This window comes from Lutra lutra, chromosome 14 (genome assembly GCF_902655055.1).
Source record: "Lutra lutra chromosome 14, mLutLut1.2, whole genome shotgun sequence".
In the NCBI taxonomy this organism is placed as follows: domain Eukaryota; kingdom Metazoa; phylum Chordata; class Mammalia; order Carnivora; family Mustelidae; genus Lutra; species Lutra lutra.
Window position 1 is genome coordinate 30,796,560 of NC_062291.1, and position 27,591 is coordinate 30,824,150.

The 27,591-nt window shown below is 42.2% G+C and overlaps 1 protein-coding gene across 2 annotated transcripts; it reads right to left on the reverse strand.

The window, feature by feature from the left end:
• Window positions 1-5,389: 5,389 nt before the first annotated feature.
• On the reverse strand, window positions 5,390-26,351 carry PBLD (phenazine biosynthesis like protein domain containing). Of its 2 annotated transcripts, none has more exons than XM_047703449.1 (9): window positions 26,227-26,351; window positions 15,898-15,997; window positions 15,427-15,525; window positions 12,464-12,573; window positions 12,344-12,373; window positions 9,883-9,971; window positions 9,436-9,614; window positions 6,766-6,828; window positions 5,390-5,697 (listed from the first exon to the last, which is right to left on the reverse strand). In XM_047703449.1, exons 1-9 carry the CDS (start codon window positions 26,308-26,310, stop codon window positions 5,585-5,587), a joined length of 867 nt encoding a protein of 288 aa, XP_047559405.1. In that variant the 5' UTR covers window positions 26,311-26,351; the 3' UTR covers window positions 5,390-5,584. The 2 variants fall into 2 exon arrangements, with proteins under 2 accessions (XP_047559405.1, XP_047559406.1); XM_047703450.1 differs by lacking the exon at window positions 26,227-26,351 and adding an exon at window positions 19,974-20,081.
• Between the last annotated feature and the right edge of the window lie 1,240 nt (window positions 26,352-27,591).

Genomic DNA, 27,591 nt, shown 5'->3' on the forward strand with positions numbered 1-27,591 from the left:
TGAGAGATTCCAGCAAGACCAGCGTGACAGCCTTATATAAGTAGCACAATCGTGGAATCATGTACATGTAATCACATGTATCCCGAAGTATCTTTGTCATACTTCCTTGGTTAGAGGCAGGTCACACTCAAAGGGAAGTGGTTATACAAAGGCATGAATGCAAGGAGGCAGGAATGATGGGATCCGCTTCAAAGTCTGTGTACCATAGGTATGATACTGGTATTAAAGTAATTTTGTTTGTTTTAATTGAAGTATAGTTGACATACTTTCTTTAAGAACCCTTATGTTTTAGGGCTAAATCCTGAAATATTTGCCAACAAAAGTGTATGATATCTGTCAATGGGTTTGCTTCAAAACAATGGGTTTTCTTCATTGTAATCCTGAGGTGGAAGAGAAGTAGGTGGAGGCATAAATAATTGGCCATGAGTGAGAAATTGTTGAGCCTCATGGGAGCTCATCACATATTCTCTATACTTCTGTATATGTTTGAAATTTTCAGAATAAATCGGGCTCTCTGCTCGGCGGGGAGCCTGCTTCCTCCTCTCTCTCTGCCTGTCTTTCTGCCTACTTGTGATCTCTCTGTGTCAAATAAATGAAATTTTCAGAATAAAATTAAAAATGAATAAATAGACAGCATGTGTATTAGTTATCTATTGCTTCAAAGTGAATTACCTCACAACCTAGTCATTTAAAACAAACATTTATTATCTCAGTTTCTGTAGGTCAGGAATTTGACACAACTTAGGCTGGGGCCTCTGGTTCAGGGTCTCAGGAGGCTGAGTCAAGGTGTCAGCCAGACTTCAGGCATCGGAGTCTTGATGGGGCTAGCAGGTCCGCTTCCAAGCCCATTCATGGTGCTGTTGACCAGACTCTCCTTAAGGCAGTTCACAAGGAGCAACTGACTTCCCACAGAGCAAGTGATGAGAAAGACACACACACACACACATCTACCAAAACAAAAACTGAAGTTTTTTTTATAACTTAATCTCAAAAGTAACATGCTGGCACTGCTGAATATTCTATTGGTCACATAGACCAACCCTGGTGAAACGTGGGAGTGGACAGCCCAAGGGTCCGAGGCAGCAGAAGATGGGAGAGAGCCATTTTGGAGGCAAGCTGCCATACATGGTGCATGAAGCAAAAACTGAGTGCTGTCCAACTTATCCTTGAAAATCCGGTAAATAACCCAGAAATCATAGTAGACTGATATCCCAGTGCACAAGCCCAATACTGCCAGGTTTTTCTCTGGTGCTAGAACACTTCACTGTTTTGTCGAGCGCCAGATAAAGTTGTTGGCTTGCATTAGGGACCATGGTCGTTCCAAAAATAAATGTATTTAAAACTGAAATCACATTTGGCCATGCCATGAGCATATATAGTTAAATTCAAGTAAATCAAATGCATTATGAGGGGATTCTAACGCATTGTTAAAGTGGGGAAACTTATGTCTTGATGACGTCTGCCATTTAAGTCCATTTGACTGACTTTCCTCTTATCAGCTTCACAGTCATGAAGCCGCTTTTTGATTATAATTTGGCTTCCCAAACAGATATGCAGATGGAGAAAAATGCTCTGATCTAATCCATTATGTGATTATACTTCTCACTGTTAAATAAAAAATGGTATTCTGGGGGCTCCTGGGTGGCTCAGTGGTTAAAGCCTCTGCCTTCAGCTCAGGTCATGATCCCAGGGTCCTGGGATCGAGCCCCGCATCGGGCTCTCTGCTCAGCAGGGAGCCTGCCTCTTCCTCTCTCTCTCTCTTTGCCTGCCTTTCTGCCTACTTGTGATCTGTCAAATAAACAAATTAAAAAAATCTTAAAAAAAATTGGTATTCTGGTTCTATACATCAGTCTCTACACTCTAGTTAAATGTGACTCTACATCTGAAAGATCAATTTGCTCTTGGTACGTTTATGTAATAGGCTTCTGAGCCTGTACCCCTGAACCCTTGGACTGTGATGAACTTACTCAAGTAATACCACCCTAGGGGAACTGAGTAGCCTAAAAATTTCCCCCAGGTGTGGCAGCTCTATTTACCATATGCAGTATATATCCATGAGCTCCCCCGCATTTCTCAGTTCCCTTGCTCTTAGATGGGGGTATATGACCAGTTCCGGCCAAGAAGCTATGAGCAGAATTGACACCTTTCACTTCTGAGGCAAACAGAGTGAGATTTCCATCCACTCTTTACTCCTGCTGCAGCAACGAAGGAGGCCACGTGTTGAAATAGCAGAAGGCAGGGATGCCTGGGTAGCTCAGTTGGTTAAGCAGCTGCCTTCGGCTCAGGTCATGATCCCAGCATCCTGGGATCGAGTCCCACATCGGGCTCCTTGCTTGGCAGGGAGCCTGCTTCTCCCTCTGCCTCTGCCTGCCATTCTGTCTGCCTGTGCTCGCTCTCTCTCCCTCCCTCTCTCTGATAAATAAATTTAAAAAAAAATCTAAAAAAAGAAAAAAGAAAAAAAAAGAAATAGCAGAAGGCAAAATCAGCCGGGGCCCCTGCAGGACCATGGAACAGAACCCCTCCTGACTTGTACTAGACAGTGATAGGAGTGAAAATAAAAGTTTGTTATATTAAGCCTCTGTGATTTTGTAGGTATTTCCTACATTAAGATAACCCAGTCTAACTCAATATGCCAGGGGATGCCGACTTTGAGGAGAGCGCTTTTTTCAAGCAATGGTAACATTATACTTGGGTGCTGGGACACATCTCTAACAATCTCCCTACACATTCCCCTATGCCCACTCTTAGTAAGATCAGGTAGGTAAGAAATGGGCAGAAGCAAAAGAAACCCGCCGTATTCATATCAGCAAATAACTCACTCTGCACAGTATGCTAATTCCAGAAGCTCTTTGCTCCTGCTACCCACAGAGGTCATTTCATTTCTTCTTTTTATCTATTTAGGTATGCCTCTCCCATCCCTACTCCCTTGGTGGCTCCCTTGGTGGCTACTTCTGGAGCACTATGGCCCCTCCAGCCACTCAACCTTTGACCAGGTTGACGCAGTAAACCCAATAAGTATGATCAGTTGCCCTGACTATTCCGACTCAACTGCTCATTTCTAAATGGGCAGTTCTTTAAAAATCACTTACAAAAGTGAATACAGAGTTAAAAAATATAAGACAAAGGGGTACCTGGGTGTCTTAGTTGGTTAAGCATCTGCCTTCAGCTCAGGTCTTAGGGTCCTAGGATTGAGCCCTGAGTCGGGCTCCCGACTCAGTGGGGAGTGTGCTTTTCCCTCTCCCTCTGCCCCTCCCCACTTCCCACCCTGCTTATGCTCTCCTTCTCTCTATACCAAATAAATAAATAAAAATCTTTAAAAATATAGGATGCAAAGTCAACTCAGATGTTTCAACTAGCAACTTTCATGCCAAAAAAAAAAAAAAAAAAAAAAGATTTCCAAATAACCTCAGGGACTTGTATCCCAAAAATATCTATTAAGAACTTAAAAGGAGGGGCGCCTGGGTGGCTCAGTGGGTTAAGCCTCTGCCTTCAGCTCAGGTCATGATCTCAGGGTCCTGGGATCGAGCCCCGCATCGGGCTCTCTGCTCAGCAATGAGCCTGCTTCCTCCTCTCTCTGCCTGCCTCTCTGCCTACTTGTGATCTCTCTCTCTCTGTCAAATAAATAAATAAAATCTTAGAAAAAAAAAAAGAACTTAAAAGGAAATTAAGAGTATGCTCCAACATGATGAGCCCTAGGCATATAGAATTGTTGAATCACTATATTGCATACCTGAAACTAATATAACACTGTATATTAATTATACTTGAATTTTTAAAATAAATAAGTTTAAAGATAACTTACCATACATTGTGGAGATAAAATTCAGAAACTTACAACTATGCATTTATATAAAATCACTCAAACAATTCAGTTCAAGGTGGAGAAAACCTTGTACTTTATGAAAACCCTCCAGTGATTCTCACCCATCGTGTCATGACCCACTGATGAGTTGGGAGAAGCCGTGAGGTATGCACCAGGTCACTGGTTACTCATTAAGCTAAAATCTGAAGCCAGTGAATCGTTTACTTCGTTGCAAATCAGCAGAAACACAAGATTACTGCTAGAATAAATTCATTGTCACATGCCTTAGCAAAAATAAATAAAAATAGAAAATGTGGCAGCAGTAAGGACACAAAAGGGACACTACTGGAATTTCTAACTGATTAGCTTGCAGTTTTTTGAGATGGCTGAAAATTGCCATCAATGAGATCACCTTAAACCCTGTTAATGTCTTGAAAAAGTCCCCATCCCAAAGTCAGTTGTAGATATTCAACATTATACATTTAACTGAATTGAAAATATGTTAGAACCAATTTTATTAACCTCAATATTTATTAACCTTAATATTTATTAAGATTAAGAGAAGAATGTTTTGGGGCGCCTGGGTGGCTCAGTGGGTTAGGGCCTCTGCCTTTGGCTTGGGTTGTGATCCCAGGTTGTGGGATCGAGCCCCAAGTCAGGCTCTCTGTTCAGCAGGGAGCCTGCTTCCTCCTCTCTCTCTCTCTCTCTGCCTGCCTCTCTGCCCACTTGTGATCTCTGTCTGTCAAATAAATAAATAAAATCTTTAAAAAAAAAGAGAGAAGAATGTTTTTTAAGACATCACTCCAAAACTATGTATCGAGATAAAGATATTATATTGCTTTTAGTGTTTAATTTTATCACTGATAAAACGTGTATTACACTAATACACATACACTTTTTTGAAATTTCTGGGTTTTTGGTTATTCTGTGGTATGTCCTGATTTTTAGTTAATGAACATGAGTATTTTCTGATAAGGAAAATAATTTTTTAGGTGCATTAAAATGACTCCCAATTTTACCCCCCCACACACAGACACACATATATACAGCTGTCACGTTTCTATCTCCATGCCCCATCTTTGTCCATATACATTCATATTTTCCATAGACATAACTTTGCTAACATTTTGTAGTCCAATTCCCTTTCTTAGTATTATGTCATGAGATATTTTTTTCAATATTTCCACATAGTTATTGGGTCTTTTTAATGGCTACAAAATAGTCTATCAGACATTCACACCTAAGCTTAAATGGTTTGATCTTACTCCTCATAAACGTGCTCTTCATTCTGTGATTGGTAGTCACAATCGAAGGTGACAACATTATTCTTTGTTACTGGTTACTTCTATGTCAAATACACTCACAGACAGAGCCAAAACTCCATTAAGTAATAGTCAGGAAGCATGATGAAACTTCCATTAATATGTCTTAGTTTTTCTATTTCTAACCTGTGGGTAAACTGAACAGCTGTGCAAATTTGGTAAAGGCAACCGCTTACATTTCTTTTTATTTTATTTTTTTAAGATTTTATTTATTTGCCAGAGAGAGAGACAGACAGCCAGAGAGGGAACTCAAGCAGGGGGAGTGGGAGAGGGAGAAGCAGGCTTCCCGCTGAGCAGGGAGCCCTGTGCCCTGCTCCAACCCAGAACTCTGGGATCGTGACCCAGGCCAAAAACAGACACTCAAGGCTTAACAAGTGAGCCACCCAGGCGCCCCTAAATTTCTTTTTATGCAGAAAATACTTAGTTATTCAAAAATCACAGCATCGAACCACAACCATTTCTAGGCTGTCAAAGTGCCCTCTAAAACAACAGCAGTGCCTCCCCTAATGTCAACCCGTCCATCAGGACGCAGTGAAATCTCCAGTTCTCCTCCTCGGCGGGAACACTGAAAGGCTAAAGGAAACATAAAACAAGTCATAAATTAATATTGTTCATTTTCACCCTTTCTAATTCACAGGGCATAGTTAAAGACCTAGTTAAAGACCTCTTCTTATAAGCTCCAGAACCCTCCCAGCTCAGTGGAAAGAATGTATTCCTTCCTCTGTCCATAGCACTGTCCAGCCTGGCCTGTTTTCCTGAGGACTGAGGGACCGTAAATGCAATTTGAGCCACAAAACACACAGTTCCACATCTTCTCTTCCTGAGTCATCTCCTCTGTCACTTCCTGTAATGTCCCAGACACATCCCGCCTATAGCTTCCTCCCCACTTCTGTCTAGGAGAGGCATGGAATAGAAATCTAAAAAGATAAAGAGAGGTGATCTTGGCCCTCCACAGAGAGCCCCATCTTTCCAGGTCTGAAGGACAAAGGGAGCTTGTTCACCCCTGTGCTTTAATCAAGCAGCCACACAAGTCAGGCAAACAAGAGGCACAGCCTCTGCCTTCCCGGTGTGTAGGAGAGTAACTAGGCTCACCAAAGAAAGACCGGCCAACCTGGTATCCCCAAATGAGAGTCACAGAGGCCTGACCCTCCCACTGCGTAAGACCTCCTTCCTGGAGGGTCAGATTCCTACTTTGACTGTTGGGCCTCCACTGGCTGCAATCTATTTCCTCTCTCCCCTCCCCCAGGTCATTAGGGGACTTGGTTCAAAAGCAATTTGTTTGATTCAATCCCGTGACTAGCAATGGCAATAAGGAACTTTGGTGATCATCCCATCTCAATTTGTCACGGTCTAAGCAACCTCACTGGGCCAAAGTTATACAGCTAGTTAATTTCATTCAACAAACATTTCTTGGGCACTTACTGTATTAGAAGTGTGTCTGTGGGTTGGGAGGGACAGGGGTGGAAGATGTTCTGAGTAGAGGATTCAGAGTGAAGGAATGTAAATCTTTTGTTTTCATATGGGTGATATAAGACATTTTATAACATCTTCAAATCAATAATACATATGAGAAGGAATGCTAGCTAAAGTTAGCAAATATTTTTTAAAATGAAAAAAAACAAAAACAAAAACCCGCCCTACCGTGCATGTCTTTCTTCCCCAGTTGCTCAGACCAGTAGCTGCTGAGAACAGCATGTGCCGACCCTTAAAAGAAGTGAAAAGTTATGATACAAAAACAGGGGTGACATTGTGGTAAATTTATAAGCAGTTACAACCAACTATCCAGTCTGACTAAACCTTAGATGACTTGGTCATGATGTTGGCCATGGCCACAGTAGAGTGTGGGATTATGAATGGACATAGAAAGGAAATCACAGAATTTATAGAGAAGTTTCTCCAAATAGTGTATCTGCTATGTTTTACAATTTCTGAAGGCCGAATTAAACTGCAGGGTCTTTTTTCCTAATGTTTTCATTTGAGTCTAGTTGACACACAATGTTACATTAGTTTCAAGTGTACAACAGAGTGATTAAACTATGTTACGCTTTGCTCACCGCAAGTATAGCTACCCTTCATCACCATACAATGCTATTACAATATCATTGACTATATTCCCTGTGCTGTGCCTTTAATTCCTGTGGCTTATTCATTCCATAACTGGAAGCCTGTAGGTACACTTCCCACTCCCCTTCACCTATCCCACCCATCCCCTAAACCCCCTTCCCTCTTGGAATCATCAGTTTGTTCTCTGTATTTATAGGTCTGATTCTGGTTTTTGTTTATTCGTTTGTTTTGCTTTTTAGATCCCACACATGAGTGAAATCATATGGTATTTGTCTTCCTCAGTCTGACATTTCACCTAGCATAATACCTCTAGGTCCATCCATGTTGTCACAAATCGCAAAAATCTCATTCTTTTTTTATGGCTGCATAATATTCTAGTGTTTGTGTGGCTATGTGTATATACACACATCACATCTTCTTTATCCATTTATCTGTCGATGGACATTTGGGTTGCCTCCACAAGATGTTGCCTCCACATCTTGGAGGTACACAGTGGTGCATATATCTTTTGAATTAGTTAAATGGAGGTTTTAATTCTTGTCCTATCAGCTCATTGTCAGCCCATGGTAGGACGACCAAGGGCTTCACCTAAATCTTTCTCTAATCTTTCAAGGGGATTATCTCCTTCCTCCTAGGATGAATATGCAAGGAATATGGGAACTCTGACAATAGGTTAAATTTTCCACCAAGCCAACATTTTTAGGCTTTTAGTACCAAAAATACTTTCTTTTAGTGAGGTGTTCTTTTTTTTTATTCGACTGTGCCCTTGTTTAAATCAGTGAATAGATATTAAAATGAAGAAATAAAATTCAAAGTAATAACTGACAGAAGAGTCTTTGGGAGAGACAAGGATGGGTTTTATTCAGGAAAACTTACTAAAGATCAAGGGAGGTCCACCTAGGGTGACCAATCATCCCAGTTCACCCAAGGCTATCCTGGTTTTAGCACCAAAAGTCCTATATGCTGAGAAATCCCTCAGTTTCAAGCAAGCTGAGATTATTGATCATGACAGCCCAAAGACCTTCCCACTTTAGAAAAGCATTATTACAGGGGAAAACACTTGCTCTCTGTACCAGTTAAAATCTTTGTGAAGCAGCTGTGCATGTGTAAATCCACTAGAAACTTCTTTTCTTTGGGGAAGGGTCAAGGTGTACTATTTGGATGTCATTGGGCATTTTCCTGAGTCTTTAAGAAAAGTGCTTTTCTGAGCTTTGAATTTCATGTGTTTTGTTTCTCAGAGAGTGAACTAGGTCAAAGTCCTGAAACCATCCCAGCCTCTGTCTTCTGTTCAGAGCAGGAGCTTCAAAGGTTTCTCCCAGCCTCATTTTGCCCTGGCCATTGTCACATCCGCCAACCTCCTCCATCAAGCATCCCCCCCCCTTTTTTTTTCTGCTCAGCCCACTCTTTTCTAAGAGGATGAAAGGAGGAAGCTTCCCCTTCTTGCCCATCTTTGATTTCATCCCTCTGTTTCTGGCGGGTAGATCTTGAATAACCATGTTCCCAAACCCATCCCACCCACTTTGCAGGCAGGTCTGGGAAAGCTAGTCCTGCCTGTGTTTCCCACTGACAACCCAGGAATTTATCCTTCAGAAAAATAAATCTTATTTATGTTTCAATGATCACGCAGGCTGGTCATTGGAAAAAAACAAAGGGCTTTGTGACTATAGAGGACATTGGCCCCTGAATTGTGCAAATGGCATATCTGGAAGTGTTGGTTCAGGGAACAAGTTCTGTCATCATTATTAAAATAGCTAATAGTTATTGGGCATTTATCATGTGCCAAGTACTGTGCTAAGCATTTACCATGCATTGTTTTTACATAACCCTATAAAGTATTACTCATACTTTATAGAAGAGGGAATAGAAACTTTTTTTTTAGTTTTTATTTAAATTCTAGTTAGTTAACATGCAGTGTAATATTGGTTTCAGGAGTAGAATTCAGTGATTCATCACAACAAGGGGAATAGAAACTTTTAAAAATTAAGTGATTGGCCCAAGGTCAACAGCTAGGCAGCCAGGCTGCAAACCCAGGCTGTGGGGTGTGAAGGTTTAACCCTGCTATACTGCCTCCTTTTTTCTGTAGTTTTCACAGGAGACTTCGGTGAAGGAATAGGGCAGGGGCAGAAAGGGAAACAAAAACAGCTCAAAACCCAAACAACTTGAAAGGTCTTGTGAAGGGCACTTAAAGAGCTATTTTTTACCTTCCTCCACTGTTGAACCCTCCCCAGGACCCAAGTCAAAAAGTACCTGTTACGGGGTCTTCAGCCAGACCAACCCACGGTGCAAAATATCTGGAGTAAAAGTCAAATGCTTGGGTCTGCCCTCCAGGCTCTCCTTTAAGGGTGAGAATGAGTCCTTTCACCTTGCCTGTGTTTTCCACTTGCGGCAGATCCTGGGTGTTCACCTTCAGGTTCTCCAGGAATGACCTGGTTCATAAATGGGATGAATTAGGACAAACCCATCTCACAGACCACGACACAGACTCTGTAAAGCCAGCGAGGGTGCAGCTTTTGCCCAAATGGCTCTGCAGGACGGGAGGAGAGAGCAAGTAGAATTATCTTCCTTTCTGAGAACAAAAGTCTCTGCATAAACAAATGGTTTGACTGGACCTAGCACAGCCAGACAAAGACAGCGCTATAAGTCTGGGTTCTCAGCCCTCCCCAAAGTGCTACCGAAGCAAAAAACTTTGTTTACCTCTTGTAAGTATCACTGAGTCGGACAAGGAGTTTTCGGGTATCTGGAGAATAACGGATGTCTTGGACCCGTGTATCACCTATGGCAGTCTGTGGAGACAGACCAAAAACTCCTCAGGGTCAAATCATTGATCTTCTGTATGAGGAACAATCTCTCATGAGCATCTTCTGAGTGCCAGGCACACCCAATATCCCTGATCCCAAGAGTTTTAGTTCAGTTTCAGGACTCAAGGTGTTGCCCAGGGAAGGCCAGTTTTCTGGAGACCAAAGACCTTTAAGGAGGTTGAGCTCACCCTCTGAGAACTGAAGACAGGCATTGTTCACAAGTATTACTATGGGCCTCAACATGCTAATCCTTCAAATGGACATTTTCCTCACAAGTAAGGAAGAAGACTTAGAGAGGCCCAGGGACAGGGACACACACATACACATACCCACACGCCTTGACCCAGATCTGAGGGGCCCTGGAGTCAAGCTCTGAATCACTAGTGTCTACTGTCTGTAGAAATGGGGGCCTCGGGCCCACCTCTAAGCATTGCTGCAAGGATTAAATGAAATAATACGTGGAGTCCCAGCAGCAGTAACTAGAAGATTCTATAAGGCAAAGACTCAGGGCCAGCAGTCTGAATGGAACTGGGGACTAGCACACTCATCTACACGTGCTCTGCTTGGCAACCAGTGTTTTCATTTTGATGGTAGGCTGCATATCAGTAATGTAGCAACATTTCCTAAAGATTCCTGCATCCACACTTTACCTGAGACTGCGTATAATCATGCTCACATCCTAGAACATTGTTTGTCTGTTTGCCTATTGACTTGGAGAGCTGAGGGGGCTGAGGTATAAGCACCTGCTTATACCAACTTGGAGGGAAGCCCCTCCAAGTCATTTGGCACCACCACTGGCTATACTCAGAGCAGATGAGAATTACACAGTACTTGTCTGGCTATCATTAGGTCGCTTCAGGTTCTCGAACCTTCTTCAGGAACTGAGATGTTGGGGGTCCCAAAGCCAAGACTCCCTCTGCTTTGGGTGGTGACTTGGCTGTCTGCCCCTATGACCACAGATGAACAAGTTCCCTCCCTCTGGAAATGGAAACTCTTGCGGCCAGATCCCATCTGTTCTTGGGGCCTTTTAGCTTCTGCAAGGGGTCATTCAGCCCTCCTCTGCATGAGTTCTGATGTCAATCTGAAAGTCTGATTCTCAGCTGAGAATCTTATGGCCAATTTCTAGGAATACAAAATAACAATACTCAGGAGAAACAACCCTTTAGCATCCCCACTTTACAAATGCTGACCCTGAGGCTTAGAGACACCACGTTAAGTTCTTTCTACCATGAACATCTATACTGTGTATATTTTCCATTTTCTTGTCAACATGCTTAAAGCAGTTCATTTATGAATTTGGCTTGTCTTTCAAACCCCAGGCCATAGATGGGACTGAGTGTAAAATCAGAATCTGTAATGCTTGCTTCTACTCTTGGAAGACATAGATAATGCAAGATCCTAAAGAGATCATAAATGCTGTAGTTGAACATTCACTGAGAAACACCCCAGTGGTACCCACAACAGGCTATTTAGTGAGAACTGGTTTTCTCACTGCAGCCCTTGCCCTGGCCCTAACCGGGCCCTTCCTTCTCTACAGACTAAAAACGGGGTCATGCAGGGCTGCTCGAGTCCCTTGGAATCTCCATGGGACGGTAGTAGTGCCAACCTCACCTGGAGACCGTGTTAAGTGAGATAGTGCATATGAAAACCTTAGCACCTGGTACTGTCCAGGGCAGCTCTCAAAAATGTTCATTAGCAGGATCATTATGAAAGTTATGAGGTCCCACCCCTTCCTAGACCTCTTGAGGAAGCCAGGCTATGAATCTTGCCTTCTCTGTCAAGTTGCCCACACTCTCCTGCCTGCCTCCATCAAACCACAGCCCCTCACCTCAGCCTCCTTCTCCACCACAGAAATCGGGGCTGCCCTGCCCAGCAGTTTCCACTTCCTTTGTGCTCAGCCCACTGCACAGCAGTCTCTCCCCTCCCCTTCCTTCATGAAGGGTAATGCTGGCAATGAAAAGCCAGGGATAACTGCTCAAGCTTCTCACCAAACAGATTCAACATTAAAATTCACTCTTCAAATGTACCGTGCACTTTTCATCCAAGCTTAGGTTGGACTGCTTATACCAACAGAAGGCCTATTTTGGTGGTCATATGGTACTGAACACTTTTTTAAAGATTTTATTTATTTATTCATGAAAGACAGAGAGAGAGAGGCAGAAGGAGAAGCAGGCTCCCCCACAGAGCAGGGAACCCGATGCGGGACTCGATTCCAGGACTCCGGGATCATGACCTGAGCCAAAGGTAGACCCTTAACTGACCGAGCCACCCAGGTGCCCCCAAATGGTACTGAATCTTTGTGTTCAAACAACAAATGACCAAATCACAAGAGCTTAGGTTTAATTCTTTTCACCAACCTTTATCAAGTCCTCCACTTCATGGAAGTCCTAGATGGGGAAAAAAGACAAGACCATTGATTGTAAGGTACACGAGCTGTCGGTCAACACGGCTCATGGCAGTAGTTAGAAAGAGCTGACCTGGGGGTGGGCAGGATAAAGAGGTAGATCCAAGATAATACTGTCCTCTGCTCTTCTGGCCTTCAGTTCCCCACTCAGAGTGACAAAGGTTAGAACGTTATTCACGTTTTCTGGACCAAAAAAAAAAAAAAAAAAAGAGTCTTACTTTGTCAATTAGAAAACTCTCTAAAAGGAAAACAAGAAATAGGGAAATAAACTTTGTCCTAGATTTGCACATCTGTTTCGATCACTATTGCATTGTCTTAGATTCCCTGGTAGTGCTGCCTTTTCCTGTAAGGAGAGGTTCAGGTTTGGGTTACTGGGGTCCAGCGTAGAGAGAGCCCCCACCAGATTCTCACTTGAGAACACAGAATGTATCTGATTGGACTTGCAAGGCTTCAAATGCCAGTTCCTTTACACTAACTGTGTCCTTGAGAAAATTATTTAACCTCCTTAAGCCTCAATTTCCTCATCAATAAAATGGGGTAATAATTAAACCTACTTCATAGGGATGTAATAGTGTTTTCTAAAGCAGATTTTTAAGTGCCCATCTACAATACTAGATTGTTACAAATAATACTAGTCTAAAATATGCCGAGGGGATGATAAACTGAACATAGAAATTATGAATGACAGGCTACTAGAAACAAATCAAGTTTATCCTTAATAAACCAAGCTACACATAAATTTTTTATTTAAATATTGGACCACAAATGCTGATATACTAGCCCTTCATGTTACTGATACAACTTGGCCCACTTATCTACCTCAGTGTGGGTGACATTTTTAGTGAAAACAAAGATCTGTGACCTAATTCTTTTCTCCTCCCTCATATTTCTGTAAAACGTAACCATATCTAAAAGGTAAGGAAATTTGGCATTGTTGGTTAACTTTGACTGACTATAAAATGTATACTTTAAAACCCAAAGTTTAATTTTTCTCATTATAATTGGTGGAAGACATCATGATTTGCAAAGCATTTTTTTCTTAGTTTATCTTATCGGAACTTAAGACATTCCATGGGGGTGTCGATCTGAAGGCTATTACTCCAAATCTCTGCCTCACACCAAACACTGTGGGGTTTTCAAAAGGCACGCAATCCAACTTCAGTAAAATCTTTTTCAAGATTTGTTTTCTTTATTTGACAGATCACAAGTAGGCAGAGAGGCAGGCAGAGAGAGAGGGGGAAGTAGGCTCCCCACTGAGCAGAGAGTCCAATGTGGGGCTCGATTCCAGGACCCTGGGATCGTTACCTGAGCCGAAGGCAGAGGCTTTAACCCACTGAGCCACCCAGGCGCCCCAGTAAAATCTTTTTCAAGACTGAGTTCCTAAGCAATATTTCAGGGTATTTTCCTGCTTTCATTTTTGTCCCTTATCCACAGAAACGAAAATTATCTTGTTAAGACATATAATGGGCTACATGGTAGCATGGCCTCGTGTTACCTCCTGCCAGTCCCCCCAGCGAAACTCCAGCCACTCCGGGTTTACCAACTACACCCTTGCATTTGCTGCTGCCTCTGCCCCAATAGTCCTCTCCTCCCACTCGAATTCTTTGCACACATGGCTTGATATTCTTCAGCCTGAAGACCCCCTTCTCTAGTGGATGCTGCTGTCCTGCATCTCAACCTTCCCCTCTGAAGGCCAGGACTAGGTGAGGCAAGGAAAGACAGACGACGCATGCATTGAAGGAGGCACCTGCTCTCAGATGCAGCCTAAAGACGTGATTGTCTCCGCCTTCACACAGCCCTGCCCCAGCTGCCAGGGGTATTGAGGACTGACAGCTCAGCTGAATCCCACTCTGTGAATCACCCTTGGGTGAGCAGAGCTACATTCCCCAAAGTCAGGCTGCTTTTGTGGCCATTGGATGCAGGTCAATGGAGGGTATAAAGGCCTACACCTTTGTTTCTATTTGGAACTATAGTACTTGAGGGAGCTTCACAGCTTCACCTCTCCCTGTGGATTTGGCCTAGGCCTTTCTTTGTTGCTACCACTTTGCAGTTCAACATGTCCCTCTGCTCTATTCTGCTTTCCCTTACTCCCCTGCCAATATTGACCCCAAGAATACTGCCTGCACTTCTCCTAGCATGCAGTGTGCTTCCCAGGGGAACTTGCCCTATAACACCTCCCCCTACCCTCCCCATCTATGTAACTGCCCAGAGAACCTCCTTTTCCAACGCCGCTCTCCCCACTGTTACCCTCTGTCATATCATCCTGTTTATTTCCTCATTAAGCCTCTGTTTGTTGTCTACACCCATTCATGGCTGTTTCCATCCCCAATTCTAGGGCATTTCTATGCATCTCTTCTCTGCCTCATTCCCACAGAGCCCTGATCTTATATTACACTAAATGTAACAAAGATGAAAACTGGTAGGACTGAGGTACAGCATCGTCTCTTCACAAGGGAAGTGTATCTAGCTGCAGTTCATGGATCTTTAAACATCAGAGTCAAGAAGATCCTGTGAGGGGCATTTGGCTGGTTCGGCCCACAGAGCATGTGACTCTAGGGTCGCATGTTCAAACCCCATGTTGAGCATAGAGTTTACTTTAAAAGAAGAAGCAGAAGCAGAAGAAGAAGAAAGAGAAAAAGAAGAAGCAGCAGCTCTTGTGAAATGAATCTCAGTGTGGGTGGGGACATACTTGGAGCAAAATGTGCCTTATGGTTCTCTGATACCACATCACGTGAGACACCTATTGTGTCTTGCAAGCTCCCCTCCTGTGCTGGTCAGAGACCAGACAGCTCCTGTTCAAAACGAAATGGCGTTCTAGGGAACAACGACCAGAGCTCTCCAATAGGCCTGGCACATAATCAGAAAGGCCAGAGTTTCGGGAAGCTGTATCTGTTTCAGCGTCCTGAATGGCATGAATAGGACTCTGTAATGTCTTGATACCAGTGACTTTGATTCATCACAAAGAGTGAGAATTAAAAAAAAAAAAAATACTTGCTATTTGCTCAGTGATAGGTTCATAAAAGAAAATCATGTTACTTATTTTGTTGAACAGCACAGCCGCAGAAGCCAGGGTGGCGTGGCCGCATAGGGGAACCTCTCTCGCTGGCGTAAACCACCTTAATCCGAAGCAGGAACCTTTGAAGGAGGAAAAGCCAAAGAGAGGCAAGATCATTCTCATACAAGTGGGTCACAAGATTTCATTTTTCTTATTCTTTTCTAACTATTTCCCTAGCATGATTAATAGCTGAAACGCATTGTGAAGGAGGAGTAAAGTCTAGGCCAGCATCCTAAGGCTCCCCGGTGCCAGATCTAGAGCTGAAACGTTCAAATTACCCCACACCTACTCCCCCGGATGAGCTGAAAACCTAATCAGAATCTCCCCACCTTCTTTCCTGTCTGCATGCAAATAGTTAATGGGCATCTCTCTGCAATACCATCCCCCACTGGAAAAGCAGCTTCTGGTACCATGCAAGAATGGCTTAAGGGAAAAGAAAAAGGCATATTTACTTTGTGTAAAGTTGTCAGTGGGGTGCAGTTTTCGGATAAAAGCGGTTTCAGAGAGGTTCATTTCTCTTGCAATTTTTTGATGCATGTCTTCATCCAATTTCTAAATTGGAAACAAAAATTTATTGAGACTCCAGAAACACAAATGAGACTTCCTTGGACAGCAACTGCCGTTAGTTAATAACACAGCTTATGAATGTTAAAAGTTACTTGCCTAAAAGAAAATTGCCAAGGAAGTCAAGACACTTTTATAAAATTGTTTCTCGGAAATCTATGCTTGTAGCACTCTATGAAGAGCTGTAGATGTCAAAGCTAGGAAAGACTCAAAAACCTACTGGCCAGCCCTTTTATCTAGTCTACCTGAGAGATTATGTTCTCTTCTAAACAATCTCCACAAAGGAAACACCACAATCTCCCTTTCTTGTTGAATAAAAAGATCTTCAGTATCCACTCTGGGTAGGCTGGTCCATTCTGCTCCCATCAATACAGGGTTCACTCCCTTTTATGAGTCAGGCCTCAGGCTAGAGTTCACCTCCTCCAGGAAGCCTTCCGGAGTGCTCTGTCTAAAGGCTTTGTCTCCTCGCAGTGCTTAAACCACCTGAATTTACCCACTGTGTCCCTTCACTGTCTGTCCCCCAACATCTGAGTTTATGAGGGCATACAATGTACTATCTTGTTTGTTTGTTTTTTACTTATACCTTATACTCATCCCAGAATGGTAGGAGCTCAGTAAACATTTGCTGGAAGAATATATTATTCACTACATCTTCATTTTTACTTGTTTTGTATGTGTAAGCTCTATGCTCAAAATGGGGCTTGAACTCACAACCCTGAGATCAAGAGTAATATACTGATAATTTCAAAATTCACTTAACTGACTTATGCAAGTTAAGCACCCATTATCTTTTAGTTGATTCAAATTCTTTTGAAACACGTTCCACGTACTCATATAAGGCATAAAACGGTGGTTATTGTGACCAATCATTTTTTAAACTATCAGCTGATATAAAGATCCTAGCAGACTTACTAAGCTTTTCTTAAAGGGGCACTGTCTTCAAAATCTATAGATGATGTGGGGTTCTAGAGAGAGAGAAATGACTTAAGAAATTGATATGTATTGTCTGCAATTCAAACACAATGATTTCTGTTTTACTTAACATTTTTCTTTCAAAAGATTAAATCTAATAATGCGAACAAAGTGCTCATCACAGTGCCCAACACACAGCAAGTACTTGGAAAATGTTGGCTTTTATTTCGAGTAGCTCAAAACCCATGCTTTAAGCAGCCACACCACTCTGCCTCCTCATAACAAAGACAAACTATTATTATCCCTTTAGCACACTGCAGACCAGAAAACCAATGTCTATCAGATGAGATGGGTTCCCACAGCGTTTCTAAAGGAAAGCTGCAATCAGTCAATTAACAAGAGCTGTGCTAGGCCAGCACCACTACCGAGGGAATGTGTTAGAAATACGGAGTTTCAGCTCCCCCCCTCCACCTTCTAAATTAGAATTTCCTTTTTTTTTTTTTTTTAAACTAGATTTCTAGGTGGTTAAAGTTTGAGCAGCCCTCTTGGATACAATACAGCCCCATTTTCAAGGGGCTTAGCATCTTGTAGGGAATCAGAAAGCAACAGGGAGCAACACCAGAGAGTGTGTAATTGAGACACATAGATTTTTGACAATAAATAGGACTTTAGGGGCACCTGAGTGGCTCAGTTGTTAAGTGTCTGCCTTTGGCTCAGGTCATGATCTCAGGGCCCTGGGATTGAGCCCCGCATTGAGAGCCCTGCATTGGGCTCCCTGCTCGTCGGGAATCCGGCTTTCCCTCCCTTAGTTCCCCTGCTTGTGTTTCCTCTCACGCTGTCTCTCTCTGTCTAATAAATAAATAAAATCTTAAAACACACACACACTAGGACTTTAGATGTGGACTTAGAAAAAGAGCATATTTGGGTGAGTTGGACAGGAAAATATGGACAAAGAGTTTTGTGTTGGGGATGCTTCTTGGGCAAATCACTTGACCTCTCTTCTGATCTCCTTCTGTTAAATCTTTGACACTCTAAGGTTCTGTGATCCGAGGTAAGGAGAACCAGGATGGTGGGAATGAAGTGGCATGAACACCTGTCACGCCTGGGGACTGGGGAGTGAGTCGTCCCGGCTGAGTAGATGGGCTGGGTCTGCTGGGCATCCCAGCCAACAAGGCAATGATGTTCAGAAGCACTCCTCCTGGCTCATTGAATTTTCTGTGTGGAAACTGGTCCACGTGCCTGGGCTAATGACCCATGAGAGAAACTGGGAGCCAACTAAGTCCCTACTGCAGAGTGTGCAATCACAGGCCTCGGTGGGGATGGAAGAGGTGATAAACAAAAGCTTGTGTTGGTCTTTCTGGGTTTGCTGCCGTGGTTGTGAGAACCTGCAGTGCCTGCCAGGCCTTCCTCTGATCTGGCCACACTCCCTATCCTCGTCCTTCCTTTTCTTGTCTTTTGCTTCCCTCCACCTTTAGGATAAGAGTCTCAAAAAGCATTAAAGCATCCCACATTGTAGCCAAGCTCACTGTCTCTTGTTAACGGATTGCTTTGCAAATGGGTTTTTTGGCACATCGGCTAGAATACACACTTCGCTGACCATCAGCTCTTCTGTCTTCTCTACCTTGGCGTATTGTACCAATTACAGTTTGAATTTCTGTAACTGTATTTTCTGCCCCAGGACACCTAAAATTCACTTGCTATTTGCCTAAGGGACAGAGACGCTGCAGAAAGTTTGATGGTAGCCATCCTCGATATGCATGACAGGCAGCCAAATTTCTACACTGGAACCAAAGGTCAAGATAATAGTGAATCATCAGAAGACTAAAGTTGCTTCAACTTTGGGAGCTGGAGAAAGAGGAGACTGCATTCATGCAAAAAAACTGAATTTTTATTCCAACAATTTTTTCATCTTGCTTTAATATCCATTTCCCTTTGGCAAGCTCATGAATTAAATTTCCGACAGCAAAGACAGAGCCATGTTTGTTTTTCTGAGTTCCAGTGTGCTGCCTAGGGACACTGAGGTTTCATCACCATATGGCCCACAAACATTAATGATCAGAAAATCAGAGCAAAGTTTTAAAATACTCCCATCTTGTGGCAGCTTGGAAATATGACAGCCTAAACATGACTGTCCTGTTATCTGTCCTTGTTCCTTTGTCCCTCTTCTGTAGGTAGATCCCAGCAGAGGAAAAGCACTTAGTATGGAAAGTTCTAAATGATCCAGGAAGAAAGGGAAGATTCCTTCTGAAGCACTTGGATTTCCTATTTTGAAGTGACATCTGGACAATGCAGCACTCAAACGGTAGGCTGTCTTCAGTTGTTCCTGATGATTCTTCTGGGTGTCTCGTATCTCCAGCCCCATCATAGAACCCAAAGCTCATACTCTCTTTGCACATCCTGCCCAGCCCAACTCACCAATGAAATAAAAGATCAGTAGTTGTTAACCAGCTAGAACTCTTAGAAAGAGATCTTGCTATAATTCAATTAACAGATTTACTTTCGCTCAAAAGATAGCTATTTAGTGCCTCTCGTGTGCTAAGCCATGTGTCATGGAATAAGTTAGAATAGGTTAAGATGTCAAAGAATGTGCAGTCTAGTGAGGAAGACAGGCATTGAATGAATTACAACAAGAGCAACGCATGCTACCAACTGGGAAATAAGGGGTGCCGTGGGAGATTAAAAGGGGAGGACAGCTAGTCTGGCAGTAAGCATGGTGGGTTAAAAGCTTGGGATCTGCAGTCACGCAGACCTGTGGTAGGATCCTGAAGTCAGCCACTTGGGTAATTACTTAACCCTCCTCTGCCTCTGTCTTCTCATCTGTAAAATGGGGGTGATGATAATAATAAGACCTAATCTTAGGGGTGCCTGAGTGGCTTAGTCGGTTGAGCACCTGACTCTTAATCTCAGGGTCATGAGTTCAAGCTCTACATTGGGCTCCACGCTGGGTGTGGAGCTTAGTCTAAAAAAAAAAGACCTTCTCTTAGAGTAGATGTAAGGGTAAAATGAGATAACATATAAAAATCAATTTAGCACAGTATCTGGCTGAACTTACCTGAAGTTAATGCTCCCAAAGCTGAGGGTTATGTTCTAGAAGCCAGTGAAGCAGAAATTCCTACATCAGAATCTCCTCCTCCCTTGCATTGCTCTTTTCCCTCAAATACTAGACAAGAGAAAACATTTCAATGCCCTGGAAAAATCTCTGCACTCTTCACCGTGCCTTTTCTGGGGATAAAAATGAGATATGACTTTGGAACCCCCTAGAAACCACAGAAGCCTCTGACTCAGTGTAGGCACACAGAGCCAATGATCCTCTGAGGAAGGGCACCAAGTTTGGAAATGGTCACTGCATCATAAGCTTTCCCAAATGAGTTAAAGCACAAACTAAACACAGTACTTCTATATACTCATTTTTCCTTAAATACATAACACACCAAGCTGCAAAGAAGCTTTTTTTTTTTTGAAAAAGGTTCTTGTTACCCTCTAAATTTAACCAGGAAAACTGGAACAGCAAGTAGTTTAGAAAATAAAACTAGGCATTCCTCTAAAACTGCAAAGCCAGTCCTCCTTGCTATCTCTGGAAATGATTGGGTTAGTGTTTCAAAGAATAAAAATGCATAGATGTGAATATTATATTTGATCCTGGTGTAGTGTCCAGCACATGGTACATGGTCAGTAAATGCCAGCTGAATTGGAATAAATGCATACACTAGGCACACGGCAAAGTTGTTTTTATGGATAATTGTAACAGGAAAACCCAAGAATAAACTGGTGTTTGGAAAGGATCCCCTGAGGGGTGCCTGAGGGGCTCAGTTGGTTAAACGTCCAACCCTTGGTTTCCGGTCAGGTCATGATCTCGGGTCCTGGGATCAAGCCACGCATCAGGTTTCACGCCCAGTACTGAGTCTGCTTGAAGATTCTCTCTCTCCCTCCACCCCTTGCCTTGCTCATGCTAAATACATACATACATACATACATACAATCTTTAGGAAAGATCCTCTGACACAGTGGTTCTCAAATGGGAGGGGGGGTTAAATTTTCATAACAGGGGGAGAAGGGAAGACTGCTGCCATCTAGTGGACAGAGCCCAAGGTTACCAACATTGCCCATGACAGCCTCACACAGCAAAGAACTACCCAGTCCAGAATATCAACACTGCCGCAGTTGAGAAACCCCACCCTAAACATACACCTACATATACATAAACACATACACACAGCAGCAAGAACAGCAAAACAAAACAACCTGAGGCTTTGTTAGAATATGAAGGATAGGGGCACCTGGGTGGCTCAGGGGATTAAAGCCTCTGCCTTCAGCTCAGGTCATGATCCCAGGGTCCTTGGATCGAGCCCCACATCAGGCTCTCTGCTCCTGGGAGCCTGGTTCCTCCTTTCTCTCTGCCTGCCTCTCTGCCTACTTGTGATCTCTGTCTGTCAAGTAAATAATCTTAAAAAAAAGAAAAAAGAATATGAAGAATAAAATATGGGCTCTCTACCCCATTGTTATGTTATTTTCACTGATTGAAGCTGGTTGGGGTACCTGGGTGGCTCAGTCATTGGGTGTTTGCCTTCGGCTCAGGTCATGATCCCAGAGTCCCAGGATTGAGCCCCACATCAGGCTCCCTGCTCACCAGGGAACCTGCTTCTCCCTCTGCCCCTCCTCCTGCTTGTGCGCTCTCTCTCTCTCTCTCAGATAAATAAATAAACTCTTTAAAAAAATAAAAATAAAAAATAAAGCTGATTGACAGAATTATAAACAGCCTATCACCCCTTAGCACTACCCCAGCCCTCTGACCTATTCAAGTAGTTAGTCATGAGTTCCTGCAGTTTCTACACAGCTGTCCAAAAGTAATACATCTATTTCATTCTTTAAAATATTGTTTCTGGGGATGCCTTGTGACTCAGTTGGTTCAGCATCCAGCTCTTGATATCCGCTCAGGTCATGATGTCATAGTTGTGGGACAGAGCCCCACATCAGGCTCTGTGCTCAGTGCGGTATTTGCTTCAGATCTTCTCTCCCTCTCGCTCCTGCTATCCCTCTCTCTCTCTCTCAAATAAAAAATAAAATGTTTTTCTTTTAAATGTTGTTCCTAGGAGCACCCAGTTGGCTCAGTCGGTTAAGCGTCCATCTCTTGATTTCAGCTCAGGTCATGATCTCAGGATTGTGAGATCGAGCCCTGCATTGGGCTCTGTGCTAGGTATGGAGCCTGCTTAAGATTCTCTCTCTCCCCCACTGCCCCTCCTCCCCTAAAAAATCTTTTTTTTTTTAAGATTTTATTTATTTATTTGACAGAGAGAGAGACAGCAAGAGATGGAACACAAGCAAGGGGACTGGGAGAGGGAAAGTAGGCTTCCCACCGATAAGGGAGCCCGATGCGGGGCTCGATCCCAGGATCCCGGGACCATGACCTGAGCCAAAGGTCAGATGCTTAAAGAGGTGAGCCACCCAGGCACCCCTAAAAAATCTTTTTAAAAACGTTGTTTCTATACACTTTCCGTGCCTTGACATGATCTTTATTGTCAAATTGATTGTCAGGCACTTGAGGACACCATCAATTTTATAAGGTTTTAAATATTTTTTTCAAATATCTGTTCCATGTTCCATTTAGCTCTTAATCTGTTTTTATTTTCAGCTAATGTACAGTGTTATAAGTTACTCATGTGAAAATTTTTAAAATGGACTTGTCTAGAAAAGAAAACAAAACAAACCTTAGAATATTCTAGAAGCTCTTGGAATATTGCCACCCAGAATTTTTTCCTTTCCTTTCCTTCCGGAAGTCTTTTTATCAAAGAAGAAGGAGAAGAAGAAGTAGGAAGGTCTTTTTTGCAAGTATTCAAACAGTTCAAAGTGCAATTGCCTTGTCTTTAGTCTGCCCATCAAGTTTTTTTGTTGTTGTTTTTGTTTTGGGGTTTGTTTGTTTGTTGGTGATTAGCCTCAACTCAGTCAAATTTTTAAATAATTTGAAACAAAACAAAACAAAAAAAAGAATACTTATTTGAAGCCCTTAACTTAAAATCTGAAGTAGTTTCTCCTTTGTAAAATCCAACACTGTTCTGTTCTCTGAGTCCCTATTGTACCTGGTTCCATTAGATCTTTTTTTTAATTTATTTTTAAATTAATGTATTTATTTTATTTATTAACATATAATGAATTATTTGGCCCAGGGGTACAGGTCTGTAAATCATCAAGCTTACACATTTCACAGCTCTCACCATACCCTCCCCAATGTCCATAACCCAGCCACCCTATTCCTACCCCCCAACCCCCAGCCACCCTGTTTTGTGAGATTAAGAGTCTCTTACGATTTGTCTCCCTCCCGATCCCATCTTGTTTCATTGTTTCGTTCCCTACCCCCCCCCACAACTCCCCTGTCCTACCTCCCAAATTCCTCATATCAGAGAGATCATATGATAATTGTCTTTCTCTGATTGACTTATTTCGCTTAGCATAATACCCTCTAGTTCCATCCACGTAGTTTCAAGTGGCAAGATTTCATTTCTTTTGATGGCTGCATAGTTTTCCGTTGTATATATACCCCACATCTTCTTTATCCACTCATCTGTTGATAGACATCTAGGGACATGTGCACCCAAATGTTTATAGCAGCAATGTCCACAATAACCAAACTATGGAAAGAACCTAGATGTCCATTAGATCTTTTAGCCTCTGTGGTTAACTATTTGATAATGATTGGATTTACATGTCTTTTTCTCTCACTAGACTTTGAGCACCTCAGGGGCAGGCCAACTTACTAATCTTTGTACTTCCTATCCCTACCCCAAAGTGTGGTTTGTGGTAGATGTCGATAAATATTTGTAGAGTACGGTAATGATAGGCTAACGCCTGCTGAACTGTGGGCACCATTATAAGGTTTAGCACTTAATTGTCTCTGATATTTTCCTGAGTTTACTTGTGTTCTCTCTAGGTGTGTCCAGCCATGGGTCAAAGAATCTAAGGGCATAAACCACGAGTTTATGCTTCCACTAGAATTTTTATTGATTATGAATTAGGGAAAGTGCCAAATTAGCCTCCAGGAGAACAGGATTCTCACATCCACAGAATCTAAAACTAGCAAATTATTCTTTTGATTATCTATTCAGTTGTCCCTGACAGGCCACCAAATTAACCTGGTATCATAGATCCAAAGCCCGGAAGTGAATTGGAATACTTTTTAGAGAGCAGCCCTGAATCATGGACTTCCTTATTTTCTTTTTCTTTCTTCCATTCTTACTGAGGCAGATTACTTTGAACTATGCTAAGTTCTTTGCTTAAATTTTTGCATCCTAGCTTTTCCAAATACATAAATAACGTATAAAATATATTTGAAGAAAGAGAGAAAAAGGCTCTGGTGTGCAGTGAGTGTACTGGAAGTAAGAGGAATAAGTTGAAGAATGATGCTAATTCTTGTCATCTGGTGAAAACTGAGTATGTAAATCCCTTGAAGCTATTTTCAGAACTCTTCAAGAATACTACATGGAGACATGCAACAAAGGTACTAAGATTCTTGACAAGCAATTTCAGTCACTTCCACAATTCCTTGACATGAAGTTGTTTGCCAGCTTGTTTCTAAAGAACGTTCACGATTTAAAATCTACTTGTTAATCATTCTCTCACTAATCCTCCCAAGATCTTGTGTTACTTGATATAGCCTATTAACTTTATTACTTTCTGCATTTTAGGGCAGGAAAATGCCAGCTGCAAAGTTGCATAATGAATGTATTCTTAAGGTGAGATGAGGACTCTTCATCACCATCTTGCTGCTCCGCTGGAGGGACAAAATAAATGCACAAGGACTCAACCAACAATACTCACCCATCTCAGTAAAACCCCATGCATTCATCGTCTTGAGAGCACACTACAATCACGGGGAACCTTAAAAAACAGTGCTGCCTGGGTCCCACCTCCAGAGATTCTGGCGTAGGAATTTGAAAGCTCCTTGGGTGATTTTCTTTTTCTTTTTTTCTTTTTTTTTTTTTTTAAGATTTTATTTATTTATTTGACAGAGAGAGACACCGCAAGAGAGGGAACACAAGCAGGGGGAGTGGGAGAGGGAGAGGCAGGCTTCCCACCGAGCAGGGAGCCCAATGCGGGGTTCAATTCCAGGACCCTGGGGTTATGACCTGAGCCAAAGACAGAGGCTTAACAAATGAGCCACCCAGGCGCCCCTCCTTGGGTGATTTTCTTTTTCTTTTTAAAGATTCTATTTATTTACTTGACAGATAGAGATCACAATTAGGCAGAGAGGCAGGCAGAGAGAGAAAGGGGGGAAGCAGGCTCCCTGCTGGGCAGAGAGCGGATGCAGGGCTCGATCCCAGGACCCTGGGACCCTGGGACCATGACCTGAGCTGAAGACAGAAGCCTTAACTCACTGAGCCACCCTGGCGCCCCACCTTGGGTGATTTTCATGTGCAGGTTGACATTCACTCCACTTGAAATCCCCAACACATACTTTGCCCAAATTAGTAAAACTTACTTAAAATCATCAATTGCTTACTGTGTTTCTGGAATAATTCTCAGATAATCTACTCTTGAACTAACTTCTGTGAGTGGAAGGGCTCCTTAGCTTGTTTCCTAATAGCCAGGTAGAAACACAAAGCACTGAAGGTCAATGAATATTTAACTATTCTGTTAATACTTATCCTAATCAAAAGCCTTTTTTTTTTTTCATGGAGTCCCACCAGGGCTTGAACTCATGACCCTGAGATCAAGACCTGAGCTGAGATCAAGAGTCAGACACTTAACCAACTGAGCCACTCAGGTGCCCCTCAAAAGCCATTTTTAAAATGAGACTTTCAGGAAACAGAATTCTCCCTGTATTAGAGCTTAAGTACTTCCTTCTACTTAATAACTTAATTCCTTGCAAAATGTTTTTTGCTTGGTCCTGAAAAGAATTTCTAATTGTCTGAAATAGGTAAGGTTAAAGATACTCAGCTAAAATTTTTATGTTAAATATAATATCAGCTATGTCCAGTCACATAAAACTCACCTAATTTCATTCGCCTTCACATTTGTGCTCACTAGGTGAAAACCTGATGGCTAACAAAGAGTCCTCTGTTTTTGTTTTTTTAATTGGCTTTAGTTCTTCCTTACATAAATCTTTCTTTTTCCAGACTTAGAGCGTCTGTGCGCAAGCACTCTCATCAGTTTGGTCAAAATCAACTCTCAGACATGAACGTTGCTGATATCATTTGACAAAGAACACGAACCAAAGACAAACATGTGGGTCTGATTTTTTTTTTTTGTAGGAAATACTTGGCTCAATATGAGTCTAGAATTTCAGGTACTGCACCTCAAAACCAAGTACTTACATTTTCTAGGAGGCAAACAGCAGCAGGATTCCCACCAAATGCTTTTGCTGTAAATGCATCTACTACAAAAACAGGGAGCTTCATTTTTCTTGCTCTAAAAATTGCTGGTAGCCTGCACTACTTCTACTTGTTGCAAAAATTCAGGAAGTTAATGTTTTACTCCGTATACAGAAACAGCCAACAACCCAAGTCAAGCAATGACTCCAATACACCTGCATTTAAAGATAGGAGATCCCCTAATATTTAAGTCCCTAAATTGAATTTGTTTTAAAATACTGGAATTTCATATTGATATTTATACTGAATGTATACTTAAGAACATAATCATATCATTTTTTAGGATAGCCAAACTAGCTTAGGTTATGTTTTTAATGAAGTGCTTGAAATGTCAGAGGGGACATGCTGCAAGATTTCTTTTCCTTCGGTTCCCGTGAATCTTGGTCACACCACATGAAGAATGAAGAGGTAGACCAGATGGAGAGTGGTGGGCAACAAAGCAAAGTTTATTGAGCAATAATACAGAGCTCCTGAAGAGGGAGGGGACCTAAGAGGGTTGCATCTAGAGTTTCTAAGTCTAGGGATTTTAGGGGCCTGTTGGCTCTGTTTTAATCTGTTTAACCTTCCAAGCACCTGTCACCCAATCAGGTTTTTGTCATCTACCTATCACATGGGAAAGGGTGGAGGGTTTCTTCCAGGGCAGCGTAGCATCCTTTATTTTTATTTTTTTAATTCAATTAAATAATATATAGTGTATTATTAGTTTCAGAGGTAGAAGTCAGTGATTCATTAGTCTTATATAACACCCAGTGCTGATAACATCTCGTGCCCTCCTTAATGCCTGTCACCCAGTTACTCTATCTTCTCAGCCTCCTTCCCCGCAGGAACCCTCAGTTTTTTTCCTATGATTGAGTCTCTTATGGTTGGTCTCCCTCTCTGATTTTGTCTTGTTTTATCTTTTTCCTCTCTTCCCCTATGATCCTCTGTTTTGTTTCTTGAATTCCACATATAAGTGAGATCATATGATTGTCTTTCTCTGATTGACTTATTTTGCTTAGCATAATACCCTCTAGTTCCATCCACGTCATTGCAAATGGTAAGATTTCATTTTTTGATGGCTGCATGATATTCCATTGTATATATATATATATATACCACATCTTTTTTACCTTCAACAGTTGATGGATATCTGGGCTCTTTCCACAGTTTGTTTATTGTGGACATTGCTGCTATAAACTTTGGGGGTGCACGTGCCCCTTTGGATCACTACATTTGTATTTTTCCCAATAGTGCGGTTGCTGGTGATGGGGTCCATGATCAAAGGAGTGAGACTGATACAAAGCGAGGGTCAAGCAAAGCTTTATTTCG